Source organism: Grus americana, chromosome 4 (assembly GCF_028858705.1).
Source record: "Grus americana isolate bGruAme1 chromosome 4, bGruAme1.mat, whole genome shotgun sequence".
NCBI classification, from domain to species: domain Eukaryota; kingdom Metazoa; phylum Chordata; class Aves; order Gruiformes; family Gruidae; genus Grus; species Grus americana.
This window is the reverse complement of record NC_072855.1, coordinates 36,539,930-36,557,297: the sequence shown is the minus strand read 5'-3', so window position 1 is coordinate 36,557,297 and position 17,368 is coordinate 36,539,930. Positions and strand designations below refer to the sequence as shown.

Sequence of the window (17,368 nt, the reverse complement as noted above, 5' to 3'; positions counted from 1 at the left end):
AAAGGGATACTGATTTATGCATGTTTTTGCCACAGGATGGCCCAGAACAGAAATGCCTTTAGATAGCTTGGCTGACTGGTAATTTATCAAGGACTCAGTTCTTCTATCCTGTTCAAAATTAGCAGCTGCTCAAGTAATGCCATTAAGATGTACTGAGTTAGGGCACAGGAATCAAACTGAGTCTGCGCCTGAGCCACTTTGCTTGTCTGAAAAACCTGGCCTAGATGCTCAACTACTTGCAGAAATGATCCCAGTTTTTCCCTTTTTCTTCTTCTTTTTTTTTTAAGTTTATCAAAACATGGATACACTTTAAAGGATAGTGTTTCATCTTTTTTTGGCTGTTGTCTTTTAGAAATTAATTAAAATATTATTGATTTTAATGAGATTCCTATTCTTTTATGCTCTGTAACCCTTGTTTTTTTGTGAATTCAGTTCTTACTAGAAACTAACAGATCATCAGTGGAATTATGGACAAACAAGATACTACTTAATGTGAATAAAAATGTCAGAAATTGGTCCTAACTTTAATTTGACCAGCCTTTGAAACACATTAATATTATCACAACTAACCCTGATCATTTTAGGATATCTATATCCTGCATTAGTTCTTCATTTATATTCCTGATATTTGTCATCACGGGTCACTTTATCTTCAGACTGATAGAATTAAATTCACAGATTTGGCATGAGGAATGCCCAAAGAAACACAGTAATGTATTAGTTGATATTGGTTTCCCAGATACGTTTGAGCATTTCAGGAGAACGTGCATCATAAAGAATAACTTAAGGCTATGCAGAATTAATGTTTTCAAATCTTACTAGTTTATTAGTGTGTTCTTGCCCACCACAGCTCATCCCACAGTCCCACTGAGAGCTGGTCCTTTCTGGAGTCTTACCTTCCCTTCTTACACCCCTTGCTTTATGTTGGTGCACATGGCCGTACAGCATGTTAGCTGAACTTGTTGCAGTCCTTACCAAAATTTACTTTAGCTTATCTGCATTATTCTGTCTGTGCAACGCCAACAGTTTGCCTGGAGTTCTACATTCAGATACAGAAATAGGATCCCAGCTCCGAGGTGTTCAGGGAGAATACTTTTGCATCCACATGCACTGTCAATACCTTTAGGAGTACATGCATTCTCTTTACCAAGCCAGCTAATTAAAGTACATTTCTTTCACCAAGAAGTCTGTTCTGGAACAGCTCAGATATTTACATGCTTCTTTTCATGCAAAACTCTCACAGGTTGACTCTATTGATTACAGCTCAGACGAGACGACTGCCAAGTAAAATTATAGTTAATTTTTGGATAGGTATTCTGGTTTATTCCTTCTCCTGTATGCAGTCATGTTGTACTGGCACATGTCCCTGTGTGATGTGTGGTGCTTCTAAACTATTCCATCAAAAGAAAATCCAAAAGCTTGAGCCCAACCAAAATAGTCATATTGGAACAAAGGTTACGAGTTAACTGCGTTCAGAAGCATAAGTCCTAACAGTATCTTCCCCTTCAATGGGATTTCTGCTCTGAGGTCATCTACAAGCTTTCGAAAAGTCTTATCAGGAATAAATGAATAGATTCTGTGAATCTCTGAATTTGTTGTGTGACCATCACCCCCCCACACCCCCCCCCCAAAAAAAAATCACAGCCCTACCAGCGTGTGAGTGCGTGTTCTGAGCTGCAAACAACATGTCCACAATGAAGCTGGGGTTTTTTTCAGACACTAAGCAGTATCTCCCCAGATGAATTAAAGAACTGAGAGGCCATGCCCACTGGGTAGCATCCTATTTTCTGTTTGTTCAGAAACAGGTGTAAATTGCTTTCATTATGCTTTTATAAAACAGTGGGTTTTCTACAGGCTCTACTAAGTGTTACTTTCTGGTTTGGGCTCTTTCTGCCTCTGTACTTACTTATTCCTGCCTCACTAACTTTATTGCTAGCAAAGTTTTTCAGCATCTCTTTCTTTTTTTCTGTCCCCTTTTCATACAGCAATAAATATTATTCAATTCAACAAATGCATACAAATGGTTTCTATTAGAATTTTAATCTACTCTCAAAATGAAAGAAAAGCTTTGTATAAATCTTTTTAAATTACCAGAACATAAATTCAGACAGGGACATCTCCACCTAGGTTGAGCTGAGGAGTTCACAGCCTGCTGTCCTCATTCATAAATTAATTGAGGTCTCTAGCTGCTGTAAATGAACAGTGCATCCTGCAAAAGATCATATCTGTCAAGATCGCAGATTGGTTTCTATCAGAGTTTGCAAAAGTCAGAGCGCACAATGCTTTCATTATGTCTATGAGTATGGCTTCCCAACTGGAAAGAAATGTGTGCTTTGTTCTGTTGGGCCAAGATTTACAGAAAGCAATTTTCCTCCATGCTCCAGCTATGACAAACCTACTGAAAAATGTCATTTCATGACTTCTTTCATTCAGTCACCTTTTTACTGACAAATATATATTCTTTCTGCTCCATGTGTACGCACCAACTGTGACATTTAATGGCCAAGGAAGGTTAATCACAGGTGAGTACATATCCCTCTTGGATATTGCAAACTATACTGCATTCACTGCCACTTCCCCATTATAAAGTAAGCATGGCTTTAGCTGGCTCACACAACTACCTGTTTTATATTACAAATTCATAAATTTTTTAAAAGGCTCCCTAAGATTCTGAGCACCAGCCAGCATATCCATGAATACCTCTTAGGTGTCTTAAATTACGTTAAGGCTGTGACAGAGTGTGAAAAGAGTCAAAGGCAGGGTGGATATCATTGAGTCCTCGGTATCGTTTTGTTTCTTCCCCTTTGACTTCGCACTGTGAGTCTGCAGGCACTTGAGGGGTGGAGCAAAGAAAAGACAGAGCATCAGATCCCAGCGTTTGGGAAGCAGAGGTGGTTTTTGCTTTTGGTTGGGTTTGCTGGGTTTTTTTTTTAATCAGTGCCATATTTGACAATGGTGGCAGGGACCCTAGATACATAAACGCCTGTTTCTAAGAGTTAGGAAATTAAAAGGAGGGTAGGACTGATGAAAATAGCTCTTTACACAAGTAAGTAGAATCGGTATCGTTTCAATTTATAGGTCAGGGACTAAAACTCAAACACAGCACATGCACACATTTCCTTCCTTGCCTATGTCAGCTGTGCCGGCCCTTCTCTCTTCGCAGCTGAAGCTGCGGGGGAGACACCCCTAAAGCACCTTAATGCCAACCTTTCACTCCTACCTCTCTTCTTTAAGAGAAGAAAAATCTCCTTGTTGGGGTGCACTGAGTATTGCCCAACAACTGATGTGGTGGTTCTCTGAAAGCAATAGAAAGCCATCATACCAACTCTTAAAAACGATGGGGAGATTCACCGCACCTACAAACACTGGTCGCAGAGAGGACTTGGTGATTTCGGTACACAAAAGACTAGGAGGCAGGCTAGAAGGGCATACTACGGCATTTTGTTCTGTAAGTACACACACAACCTTTTAAAGAATGCAGATTATTTACGTGCTAAAAGTTAATGTGCCTGTTAATCTCTTTTAAAGGCTTCTGCCTTAGCCTAATGGTGCCAACCAGTTATGGTCCGTGAAACAAAGGTGGCTGCAAGCCACAAGAGCCAAATATATACTGGAAATTAATTATTTACTTGGCAGGCTCAGCAGTCACTTTATTATCAAAGCAATTGGGGCAATTTAGCTGTTTTATTAAATACTCCATAGTTCTGACCTGTATCACACAGGTGACATTTGGCATCCCCGTGTCATGATGCTGCCTCTTCCCACCACGAATCACAAGCACCACGCTGTCAAACTCTTCTCCAGGAAAAATACTTGCAGGTGCAAACATCAGCAGTTGTCCTGGTAGTCTAGTTTAGAAAGCATTTAAAATAAGTATTTTAAATGTACAACTGCTCTGTGCTGGGCTCACACGACAGGAGGGAAATTTCAGACTGGAAGTTTTTATTGCAACAAATTACAGACTCTTGAAGATGTGGATTGCAGTGGAAACCCTGATAACATGTTCACCGTAGCAGGGACAAGTCAATATGGTGTGAAACAAAATCCCTCCTAAGCAAATACTCATGCCAACATTTTCTGTTATATCAGCCTACGCCTGATATATACTAGCGTATAGGTATGTACATCACTCCACTGAACAGCAGCAGAAAAAGGAAAAGGAAAAAAGAGAAAAAAGAGAAAACCCTCAAGTATCTGTTAGTTTTGAACAGAAATTGAACTGCAGAGATTTTTTTCAACAACAGTTTGGTCCCCAAAGCTGTGTTGTTGCTGTTGCAGGTTGCAGTGATGCTATCAGAACACAATTCCTCCAAATATTTAATTTCCTCCTTCCTTTATTTTAACATACTGTCCCTAGTTACAGTGTTTTGAACCCAGTAGTCCCTCCCTATAACTTCAAATATTTGGAAACACCTCATTGCTATTTTAGGCATCATTTAAAAAGGTTACCCATTTCAAGTTTTCCCTTCATCCCCAGGTTCCTAACCATTGTTACACCCTCTCTGTATTATGCAAAGCAGAAGCTGCCCTAGACAGCACCGTAGCACCTAACAGTGTGCAGAACACCTAGCAGAACAATCCTGTGAGGAAGAGCAATTTCTCTCTTCTCCATGACAGATGTAGTCCAAAAGTCATGCTTGTTTTTTGAGCTACTCCACCCCATTGCAAACTTATCTATTGTGTACTACTGGCTAACTCTTACACTACTGAATAACTTTTCCCAAAATTTCTCCCTCTCAGGGACTTTCTGTCTTTTGGATGATTTCTTTCTTCAGATGCAGTAATTTTCTTTTCTCTCTTGTATCCAGGTGGAGAATGGCAGAAGAATGGTTAAGGAATCTTGCAATGAACCCACTTTTGAGGGCAATTACCTGTGTGAGCCTGGAGCAAGACCCAATCAGCCCAACTAACACCTCATTCATGCTGGGAGGTCTAACACAGTTGAATGTGATACCTTCCTCAGACACGACTGATGAGAGAAACTATCACGCTTTAGACACATTAGTCTCATGTACCACCTTGGTTAGTAAGTGTTTGACCTTGATTTGTCCACAATCTAAGACAGGAAAGAAAAAAGTCAATGAGACTTAACGACCCTCTTTCTCTCCCTGTCCCCTTTTCCTACTAAGGATCAGCTGTGAATATCTTTTCCCCAGTATTTACCTTCAGGTGTCTAAGGTACATCCTAAATAGACCACGCCAAACCATAATCTACAGACGACCAGCTGTGATACAGGATATAAACCAAGCAGTAACTGCCCAAGTTTACAGGAAGACAATCTTCATAATATGGTGTTACATATTTGCTTATCAAATCAGAGGTGGGTTTAACACTGATTTGAAACATACAATGCTGATCCCCATTAGAGTATCTGGCTAAATGGACCATATGTGTATTTGATTAGATTGCAGAGAGTCCCAATGCTCCAGACAACTTCCCTAATGAAGGTTTTGTCTACCAAATGGATCAAAACCCCATCAGCTCTAATGACTGGCATTAATCCCTCCCCACCTTTGTTTTCAGCAGCAGTGTCACAGTGCTTTCCATATTAGTAACTGAGGATCTAATAACCACAACACAAAGGTAATTACAGAGTTATGTGCAAGGCAATGATTTTGTTCTATAAATTATTTTGTGTTGGTTTTTTTTTTTTAATTCAGAGATCATTAATGTATGTGACTATCTCAACACTTTTATTAAGGTCTTGCTTAAGAGACCTAAGAGGAGAGACCTAAGAGGAAAGCTAGCTCACGCAACTGGTACAGGTGTTTCTATCCTATAAGCATTCTTAGAAAGTGGCAGAGGAAAGGATTTGAGGATCTTGATTACCAAAATAAACCAAAAAAATGAAGGAAGGGTGTTCTATGTGTGTGTCCAAAGAGTATTAGAGGGATTCTTTGTCAAGAAACTGCATTTCTTTATGGCAAGTTTCCCACTATTGCTATCTATCTGAGGTGTTATAATAACCTCTACTTCACTGAAGCTTCCATCTGTAGTTTTCAACAGAAATAGGAGTCAGGAAGTCCAATTTAGGAAATTAATCTACACCTTTGCCTGTGCAGAAACACAGACTGGAGCACCATCCCACTTCAAGAGCTTGCATTAAAATGTGCTGGCAGCAGGACAGAAAGCAAGTGTTCATATCAGTGCAGGTGAATTCTAAAATTTGGAATAAAAATACTACAGAAAGAGCAGTCTTTTGAATACTATACTGCTCTCATTTAAAAGCAGAGAGGAAGACAGGGTTTTAGTGCATTATTGAGGGGGCACAGAGAGGCAGCTTTCATGTGACATGGAAGACTACACTAATCACCAATGTCCAGCCCCTAGCAAGCTATTCATCTCTCTCTCGATCTAGCTTTTAAATGAAAGGTGCTTGCTCTTTCTGAAGTTATTGCATTGTATTCTGACAATAAAGTTAAATTACACAAGGAGTACCTAGAATATTTCATCACAAAATCAATGTGCATTATTTTAAATTTTGCTTTCTTCCTCATAACTCGCACACACATACGGATCTGTGAAAGTTTGTGTTCAGTAAGAACACAATTTCAAAAAGCTACTGCTGCCTCAAGGAAAATACTGAAATATATTCTAAGACAGAAATAATTCTATTTATCAATCATTTTTCTTCCTCACCTCTTTGCTATTTAGAATATTTGCATGAAAATGGGATCTTTATTTCCCAAGAGTTCATCAGCTGCTCCTGCTATGATATAATTTCCATGGATACCGATTGTATGTGATGTTGCAAGCATATGAGTAAAGGATAAGGAATAAGGGAGAGAGAAATCAACTGCTTTATTCTTTGGCTATGCTTTTGAGTAACTCCATAAACAAAACCTAAAGCTTTATCTAATCGATTCATCACCCACACAAATAACCCACTCAGTCCCTCTCCCTTCCAAGCCCTCTTGGCAAAAATGCCTCCACTCGTTTAAATGCATTCAGTCTTTCAAATATTATCTACTACTCAATGAGAACAAGACACAGGACTTTAGAAGGTGACAGAGAAAAAAGCCATTTTGATTTGCAATTTTTTAAGCAAAACTTTAAAACTTGCTAATTCAGAAATTTAAGTGGTAGAGTTCTCCATTTAAAAAAAATCTTGGTAAGGTATTGTTTTCAGTAAAATGACTAGCAACAAAGAATTCTAGATATAATAAAAATCTATCTAGTAAAGAGGGAAGAAATAACAAAGAAAACACCAAGTTTCAAAATGTATTTGTTTCATCATTAGGTACAGCAATTTAATGCAATGTGCCTGCACAACTACACAAGACTGAGTTACTTCACAGTCTGATGTGGATTTTGATACCTGTGTCTTGTTAAAAATCATTTGAAGAATATGTTATCTTTGGTTTAAAGCCATTTCTAATAATAGGTTTTGGATGAACAAGTTTTCTCATTTTGTAACTATACAAAAAATATTTTTCAGATAAGCTTGATCAGACTATGACCCAGGGATTTCAATTTAGCTCAGAAGAGAAATGTCCAGAAGCAAACAGCAGAGTAGGCAGAGAGCGCTGTAGTCCCCAGGGAGCCCTGGTGTGACTCGCAGGCAAGGCCTTGCAATATTTTGATGTAATGGTAACATGGTGACCTACAGAGATGCAGGAAGGCAGTCATGACTATAAAGCCTTCACCATTATCTACGATCCCTCTTTCCAATATCTCAAAGGCAAGGAGATCTTTCACGGGGAAGGAAACACACACACAGTGAGATCAAAAAACTTGGCCGGAGTCAAAGGCAGGGCAGGAGCAGCTACAGAGGGAGGTCCCACAGGAGAGCAGTAGCCACCGAAGCGCAGTCCTGGTCCAAAGGTGATCAGAGCATGGCAGCCAGGAGCACTGGGAACATCTTGCTCACTGTATTTCTCCAAGTCCTAATAGCATCTCCCCCAGCATCTCTCAAGTCACTCCTTACATACGCTTTGCAAGCAAAATCAAACTTCTCTGCCAGCTAAAAGTCACTGAGCCCCTCGGAGTCCCTGCTACTTTTGCTTTTATTTATCCCAGGCTCAGGCAGCACACTGAGGGGCAACCACAAAAAGCCTCCCTGTAGCTTGCAGGCTCCTGCCTGGCAAGCCCATTCACTAGCGGAGAAGAAACGGATGTTAACCCTCAGCACAGCCAGAGGGAGAGCAATTTAATGTTTTCGTATCCTCCCTTCTGGTACAGAAAGTTCAATGCAAACATCAGGCTGGGGTGATGCAGGCTGGCGGCTGCGCAGCCCCCAGGGCAGGCAGTGCATCCCACAATTTTGTAGCATCCTTCCGGACACTGAAGTCCAAGGTGTGCATACCCTGCAACACACAGGGACAAAGCTCAAAGTATGTATTTTCTGTTCGTTCGCTACTTCTCAGTAGCCTTAACATTATCTCTGGGGTAGATAGAAACTTTTTTTTTTTTTTAAACTTTGCTCATCTGTCAAGTCTTATTGCCTGACATCAAGGAGATCAATGTGCCTTCCTTAAACACAACTCCTGGCTCTTTTGAGAGCTTTCCCTTTTTAGATGTTGGTGTCCTAAGCTCCTGTCCACAGCCTGTCTCCCCTGCTGCATCCTTCAACAGATTTTTTCAAATCAGAACAGACAACCCGTATAGGCTGACATGCTTTTTACAGTGCTCACTGCTCACATCTGAATGTTACTAACCAATCTGCCTGCATTCCTGGGCGGCACGGCGGAGGAGAGTGGGGACGAGAGGTGTCTGCTACATGTGTATAGGCATGCACCTTGGAAAGGACTCTTTTTCTGTAGTCACTAAAAATGACATGGGTGAGGAAACTCATAAACATTGCTGCCAGATAGTTTTAAGCACCAAGACCAGAAGATTTCTATGGGAGAAAAAATAAAAGGAAACTAAGAAAAAGCAATAAATCCCTCAGATGTTATCAGAATCTGCCCTCTCTTTTCGAGATTTTTCCTTAGAAAGAAAACACATTTGGGTGTGTGAGCACATGACCTGCTCTCTCTTGAACGCCAAATTCTGAGAAACATCATTCATCTTACTAGATATTCTTTCTCTGCCTGAGGTGAAGTCAGTCAGGTCTGCATGCCTGATGCTGGTAGTTATGCCTTAACCTTAAAAAGTGATCGAAATAAAACAAATATGGTGAAGCTCCAATACTACAGTTATTTTGACTTTTACAGGGAGTTACCCATTAGAGAAGACTGTGACCTGAAACAGCTCTCCTTTGCTCTTCCCCAGTCCATTCCATGCCCCCCCATGGGATATGTAAAAGAACACCTTCGTTCCATCAGTGAGAACTAAAAGTGCATTTAAAATCAATCCAGGTAATGCTTAGCCCCCACTTGAGGGCAGAATCTCAAATCAGAATATTTATTACCGAGCTGTAAAGCTGTGTTTTTGCAGACTTTGTCAGGAAGGCATTGTTTGAATGCCAATAGGGACGTCAGGCTCCATCTCTTTATAGACCTCAGGTCAGGAAAGGATGTGAGCACATTGTCAGCTTTAGCCCCACTGACTTAAAGGATAGTTAAGCACATATTTTACATTCTGTCATGAACAGGAAATATGTAGTACTGCAGTCACCTCAGCTGCAAGGGGAATACACACACTTAGTTATACAGGCTACCTAGCTCACTGGCAAAGGACGGTTATGGCTTTTCTTGCACTCTAAGCTATGATCAACAGAAAAGGAGAGGAACTGGCCAGAAGTGAACAATGGGATCAGTCTATTAAGGTTTTTATTCAAACCGTTTTATTATGCCTCACAGCAGGAACCATCCCAGACATCAGTGACCTTTCTGCAGGCTTAAGTCAGTCCCAGGGGTTCTAGGATCCCAAAGGCCCAACCGCAGGGACATGCATCCTGCTGAGCACTGCCCTGGCTCACCCATGCTCATCCAGCAGCATTTCCAGCCAGGGAGCCAGCATGAGCAATGAGGGGAAGAGCAGCAGGGATGTCCTATTTCCTACCTGAACCAAGCCATGGTGTCACCCCAGGAGAGGACGAGTGTCCCTCAGATGGAGATGCTCACCATGCCGGAGATGCTCTCACTTCTCCACACAACGTAACCCTGGGGAGGCAGCTATAGTGCTGCAAGACCCTGTATTTCAGGGAGGGGGAGTGGAAGGAGCAGAGACCCACAGCCCTGCCAGGTGAACGATGACCCATGCTGCTTCTGCCATGTTCACGCCATTTCTGCCCTGCGACCCTCTTGCTCACATCTCTGCAAATCCCTGGAAGGAAAGAGGCTGTGGAAGAGATGACAAGGGGCTGCAGGAAGACACAGTGAGAGGATGCAAGAGAGCAGGGAGGGGAGGAAGAGGCAGCAGTCAAAACATACACCTGGAAATCACCAGGAGCCACTGTGCTGTGAAAGCAGTGAAAGCTTTATTTTCAGAGTAGAGATGCCGACTGTCAGTGGGATACAGTCACCCTCCCTCCCAGTCCCCCAGGTTACCGGCTGTCCATGGGACGCCGGGAGCAGAGGCTGTAGTCCAGCTGCATCAAGCCTGCACAGTCCTTTCGGTGTACTCCCAGGACCTAACCATGCAGGCGCTCTGCAGTGACCTCTCAGTGGCCAGGCACACCAGAGGCACTTACAAAGCCTATCAGTTTCAAAAGACAATGACCCTAGTTAGCACAAGAGAAACATAGATTTTCAGCATACATGTTCCCTAGCCACTTTGAAAAGCTCCTTCAGTTTAGAGCAGGGTCATCTGACATGCTCAGGGTCTCCACCGTCCTTACTCCAGTTTCTTCTCCAAACCGCAGGGAGGTTCTTTCCCTCCCTGTTTCCAGACAACTTCCTTTGGCCTTGAAGGGCCTGATAGGTAACAGACCTCTTCTGCAAACACGCGCTTCCTTTTCTCTCTTCCTTTCATCCTCTGCCTTCAACATCCCATCACAAATTTGTTTTGCTGTCAAGGACCTTCTAGTCTCCCCTGTCCCTTTCCTCAGAGCAAGTATCCAGCAACCAGCTAACACTCTTGAAAGGTGCTTCCACACCTAACTAGCTTCTGTTTTTTCTCCTCTGGAAGACAGATAAGCAATGTAACAGCAACGAGTAGATTCATATAGACTAAGGCATTGCTGATATGGCTGCTTCTTACAGTGTAAGTCACAGAAACATTTCTTCCCCATTGAGATTTAAAACCAGAAAGAACAAGTAGGATATCCATATCCCACATAATTAAGCACAATCACCCTTGAAAAAGGGAATACATGGAATACAAAATCCTGGCATCTGAATGTGAAGCTCTTTAGCAAAACTTGTCGGTTCTTCAAAAACTAAATATGAAAACTGTACCACAAAACACTAGATGCATCATTATTAGTATCTTTAATAACAGTACAAATATTAAAGTGCCATATTGTTTACAACACAAAATTAAAATTTTAATTTTAATCAGCCCTGTTTACCCAGCAACATTCTGATTAGCAGTCAGAGTTGATTGAACAGTGGAGGAAAAAAGCCCGTTCACAACAAGATACGCCACATAAAAGACTTCAGCACGAGTCAACAAGCAGCAAGAGCAGTTATACAGCCAACTAAAGAATGTACCCAAGTCTCAGGCAAACCACGACACAACTCATGTCACTGAAGCGGTGATTTGAATATATTTTGTTTCCTCTCCTTTGGTGCAGGGAGCCCTTCTGAATATTTGCATGGCAGAACTGAAATACACATTAGCTTGAAACAATGAAGGAATAGGGAGGTAGAGAGCACGGAGGAAGAAATCCCAAGAAACCATAGGCAATTGCTTCTTTATTATGCATATTTTGCTGCTGGAGCACATTATTTTCATTCTCCTTAGGGCACCATTTTTTAAAAGCACAGTAAATAATGTCAACAACTGAAAATCCAGCACATCCGCCCCCCCATATTTGGATGAGAGGGAGTGCCCTGACAGAGGCCAGATTTTCCAGCACAAACCCTAAAACATATGAGAAGAGTAGCAGGTTCCCATTCCAACCCCTGTTCCTTAATCAGGTGGAGACACAAAACAAATCACTGTAATTCATATACCCCATCGCATACATCTCCGGTTTAAGCGTTGCCCTTCTGCTGCACAGTTCACAGAAAGACGGTGCCCTTCTTGTTCGTTATTCGGAATGACAGGCAGCAGCCCTCCCACCACCATTATCTGGTGGTGCCTTACAGGCATGGAGCTGCCCAAGGCGCCTTCCTCCTGGGATACCTCCTCAGCAGGGAAGGGGTTCAAAGCCCAGCCACATCAGCGCCTTTGAAGCATTCGGACGACGTAAATCCACTGCTTCTGAAGATGAGCAGTGTTAGGAAGCAAGCTGCTGCGATTAAGCTCCTATTTCAGCCAAATAAAATCAAATGCTGCACTCTTGCGTAGCTTGATTAACCGCACGCTTCATTAAAGCTTTTGCTGCCATTTAACTGAGCTGTAAATGCTGGGAAGATGGGGGTTTTTGAACGAGGCAGAGACAGTTCACAAATCCTTTTTTCTTTTTTCCCTCATTTCCTTCAAGCCAGAGAAAGTAAACAGGTGAGTTAAGTGTAAAAGGAAGGGAACATGGATTTAAAAGTTTCATATAAGGTTTCTTAGACAGTCAGGTCTGTTTAATGCTTTTTCACTGTGTGCCTTTCTGTAGTTCCCAAGGCTGAGAAAATGGAGCAGATGCAGACTCTGCACTTGAAACAAGTTTTACCCCTCTGTTCTCAAATCAGAGGGAGTTTTACATTAGATAAACCTAGATTTTAAAGGGAAGGGAGAGAGAAATCTGCTGAAAGAGGCTTTAGTGGTACAAACCCTTTGAGCCATCACCACTGAAGAGAGAAAGAGTTGGTACCTCACACTTTCAGCCCTGTATTATAGAAATCCTTTTCTTACCTACAACTGAGAAGAAACAGCTGCAAATAAATGGCCTTTCAGCTGTGGTCACTTCTGTACTTCATCCTTAAGTGGTCTCAGAGTAGCAGAAACCCAAGCCAACTCCATTGGATTACTAAAGAGTACTGCTCACTGCTCCTTCATGAGTCTCACACCGCTTGACAGCAGCTTCCAGGCTCCCTGCAGCCCCAGCTGCACCTCGTAAACTTCTCCCAGGCCCTCGAGTGAGACCTAGCACCCTGTAATTGCTGCTCCAGGGTGACCAGGTGAGGCCTCTGCGCTTCATCCCACCTCACTTGCATAAAGAGTCCCATCACCCTGCCTCAAAGAGAAAGCTCAGAAGTGGTCAGAATTTTTGTTTATTTTGCTCATTTGCTACAGCTTAAAATCCCTGCAAGATTCATTTCAGTAGCTGATGAGCTTCTGCAGTTACGCACATAGAGCTTTCAGTCTGAGGGATGCACCAGAAGAGCTTTTATTGCCAATGTTATCATAGGATATTTTGGAAATCAGAACAATTGTACTGGTCACAGCATACTTTTTGTTATCTTTGTGAAAATATTCCCAATATACAAAGCAATAAGATGTTCAGTCCGTGATCAAAGCTTCAAAGATGGAGATTATGCTCTCATTCGGTATGCCAGCCTGTGAAACCACCCCTTCTTAAATGAAATTTATGTAAATAAGATTGCCAGTTCCTTGGCTTCTCTGGCAGGGGAATGGAGTAATATTTAGAAGGAAAAATCTAGATGATGGCAGGATTTAATCTTTAAGATAGAGTTATATTGAACTGGATAGGATCTCAGCATTTTATTTGTGATTTCTTGCTCCAATTAATGCTGCTCAAGTAACTACCAAAGTGGTCCCCAGAGTCCCCTTTCAGCTTCCTGTACTGGGTTTTTCAAGCAATCCCTAATGAAGCTTCAGCCTGCAGTCACCTCCCCTTCCCCTGGCAGGCTGGGGAGGTGGTTTACTGTGAGAGTGGTGCTGGTGGCCACGATGGGATCTGCAAAGCTTCACATTGGTGAGCCGTCAGGCTCAAAGAGTAGTGGTCAGTAGTTCGAAGTCCAGCTATACCAATGGCTGATTATTAATGGCTGGAGGAATGGGTTGATGGAAACACGATGAAGTCCTGCACCAGGAACAGAACAACTCCATGCTAGCTGGGTGCCTGCTGGACAAAGGCACCTTGGAAGAAAAGGACCCAGGAATCCAGGTGGACAAGAGGATGAAGTGCCCTTGCAACAGAAAAGGTTATCCACATACCAGGCTCTGCTAGAAAGTGTGTAGCCAGCAGGTCAACAGAAGAGATTATTTGTGCTCCTCTGTTCAGCTTATGTCAGACCACAGCTGGAGTGGCGTCATCTTTGGGCTCCCCAATATGAGACAGATGGTGAGGGGACACTAAGATGGTGAGAGGATGGAGCGCATGATGCATGAGAGAGGATGACAGTGTGGCATTTGTTCAGCCTGAAGAAGGTTAAAGGTGGGATGAACCTAACCCCTGACTTCAGCTACCTAACAGGTGGTTATAGAGAAGAGAGAGACTCTGCTTGCGGACATGTACAACACAAGGAGGAGAGGCAACAGGCATAAGCTGTAGCAATGGAAATGCTGACTGAAGAAAAAGACACAGTAAGGGTGTCAGTAAGGGCCAAGTATTGGAATGGATGACCAGGAAGGCTGCAGAATCTCTGTTCTTGTAGACACTCATCTGGACAAGGCCTGAGCGACTGATCTAACCTGAACAGTGCTCTCAGCAAGGGGTAAGACTAAATGCCCTCTGAGGTCCTTCCAGCCCAAATGGTTCTATTCATTTGAACTTGAGCTTCAGGAGCAGAAACACAGTTTATTACATTTACCTGTTTTCTTTGATTCCTCTAGTAATGATTCTCTATTTGGAAATCAAAGCACTATCTCCTGAGCTATTAAAACAAAAAAAGCCAGAAGCATACAGATTTCTAGGCACGCACACAAAGTAAGGGTCAAACCTTCTTTAAGATTTGCTCTAAAACGTTAACCTCAAACTAAGCACGCACTGTCTCAAGAGTTGTGCGTATGCTTTCTCCCTTTCTATAAAGTTGCCCTGGAAATCAGAGAGCCCACTTACTAGCCTGAGTCAACTGACAATTACTCTGAAAGCCTGTATATGTGGCTCTGTCACATCAAAAACTGATCAGAATAAATCTAAAATCCTATAATATTCTCCAGTACTGCTCTTTTGTTACAGAAACAGGAAAGTCCTGGGGGAAAAAAAAGTCATTATAAAACCCAGTACATTCCTAAAAACACCTGGACATTGGTTCAAAAAACTCCTGAGTTTTTATGCACATTATACATTCCTATTATCCAAGGCCTGACATAAAAATACTTAAAGTAACCAGAATCACAATGCCTATATCTTTTAAGTCTGAACTTAGATCAGCAATTATCTATGAAGAAAACAGCAATTCTTCTGCCAAAACTAAAAATTCTGCTTCTTCTCTCCCCTCTGTCCCATTGTCAGACCAGTATAACTCAAAATCCTTCTACTTATTAATTCAGGCCAAAGAAAAAGATGTGCATAAGCTGTTTTAGTGACATTTTATTAAAGTAATTTTTCAGGTTTCACCCTCCCTCTCCACATATGTGCAAATTTCTTCTTCTGGCAGTAAGCCACAGACCAATTTTGAGGTGGAAAACAGTTGTAGGAAAAAAAGAGAAAGTCAGAAATTACTTTATAAATGGACACATCTTATAGTACATTACAATGCTCCCTTTAGTAGCCAAATGGTTCATAACATTACACTTTATGTAATATCACAAATGCACAAAATATGCTTTGCATATGATTGCAAAAACAGCAGCACTCTGGAGCCAAGCACATGGCTTAATATTATAATAATGAGTCTACTTCAATGTAGTGGATTTTAATAAGACTTTAATAATACTGGTACGAAGCCAAATTACATAATGTCCCAAAATACGAAACAAAGCTTTTATAGAGAAAATAAAAGCTCATTGAAGTACAACCACATTTAAAAAAAAACCAAACAACAACCACCACCAATGTTATCTAAACAAAGCCATTAGGCATATTTAATTTAAAAAAATCAAATTAGAGAAAAGGAACTCAAATGTATTCCCAGATCTCAAGATAAAATTAAAAAGGATATTATTTTAGGCAACATTTATGAAAATGAAGGTACTACGCCAGCACCGGGAAACAAGCTAACATCATAATTACCTCTTTTGGCACAGATATGGATATGGATTGACTATCTCCAATTTCTCTCAAAGGACAAAAATGATTCAGTTACCTTACAGGTTGACTGAGCTATGTTGGATTGTCTTGCAACAGCTTAGACCAATAAAATAATTTCCTTCTGCACATGAAAACCAACTCCAAGTAAGAGTCCCAAAGGTAAACAGCCAAATGATTTCCTCCTTCAACTCTACAATTCTGGAGCCTTGGGGAAAACAAGGACTTGAAAGCACCTGTAAAGCTCGGTCCGGCACAGACCATTCTCAGAACAACTTCCTCTCTCACCCCTCCCCAGCAATTAAAAGAAAAAATCAGTATTTCATTTGTTGGATAATGCATGCAGAATATCACACGTTCTTTAAGCTGTATAACCTTATAAAATATTAGTGTTATGCCAGTTGGAAGATTAGTATTTGCATGGATAACATTTTTTGTCCTTTATTAGGATCAACTATTTAGATCCATGTATCCAATAGAGAGATCAACATGTATTAGCGTATTCCAATGTACTACTGGTTACAATAAGTACTACTGTTAAACCAAGTCTAAATCAATGCTGACAGCCTATCAGAGCATGTGGCGATGAATACAGCAAGAATCAGAACAGTTTTCTTTACATACATTATATTGTCTCATCTACACGTCTCTAGACTTTTTAAGCAGTTTTGATAAAGGCATTAAAAAAATGTAAGTAGATTTAGATTCCACATGACAAGATGAAGTAAGGGGGACATTTTATGCCTTGGATTTCTTAGAAGTCTGCTTTAGCTACAGAAGCCATTAAAAAGTTGCTAGTAACTTCAAGATGAAAGGCATTAGCAGCTTTTTAGAAAAGGATAATCACAGTCTTCTAGAGACTTAATGAGACTTAAATCACAGAAGCTTTTGACTTGGTCTGCTGTTAATTGAATCAAAGTCAATGATGATCTTGTTACACTTTGGCTTGAATTCCCTAAAATAAAGAAAAAACCAGATATTAGTTAGTGAGTAGTTAAAACATTTTGCTTGCTTTAGCTCCAGCTAAATTTTTGAAGGAATTAAAAAAAAAAAAAAAACCCTCCTTGGATTCACATAGTTTTTATCTCTATGGGAGCCAATTATAGTGCACCACACTGAGAGAAACCTGGACAAGAAAGACTAAGACAAAAAAGACACATGGGGTGGGTTAGCCTGTACATTCTTCAGCTATTGGAGTTCATAAATTACCCAGGAGTCAAAGGACTTTTAACAACTCAGCTGCAGGTGGTAGCATCATGTTACCAGGGCTGGGATTTTTGTTCACATAT

General features: G+C 41.2%; 1 protein-coding gene across 3 annotated transcripts in view; it reads right to left on the bottom strand.

Moving 5' to 3' along the window:
* Positions 1–15,741: 15,741 nt before the first annotated feature.
* The window catches only part of DCTD (dCMP deaminase), a 59,508-nt gene continuing 57,881 nt past the window's right edge, over positions 15,742–17,368 (bottom strand). For all 3 annotated transcript variants that reach the window (XM_054823623.1, XM_054823624.1, XM_054823625.1), the window contains one exon: positions 15,742–17,034. In XM_054823623.1, the coding sequence (XP_054679598.1) occupies positions 16,956–17,034 (79 nt within the window). In that variant the 3' untranslated portion in view covers positions 15,742–16,955. The remainder of the gene's footprint in view (positions 17,035–17,368) is intronic.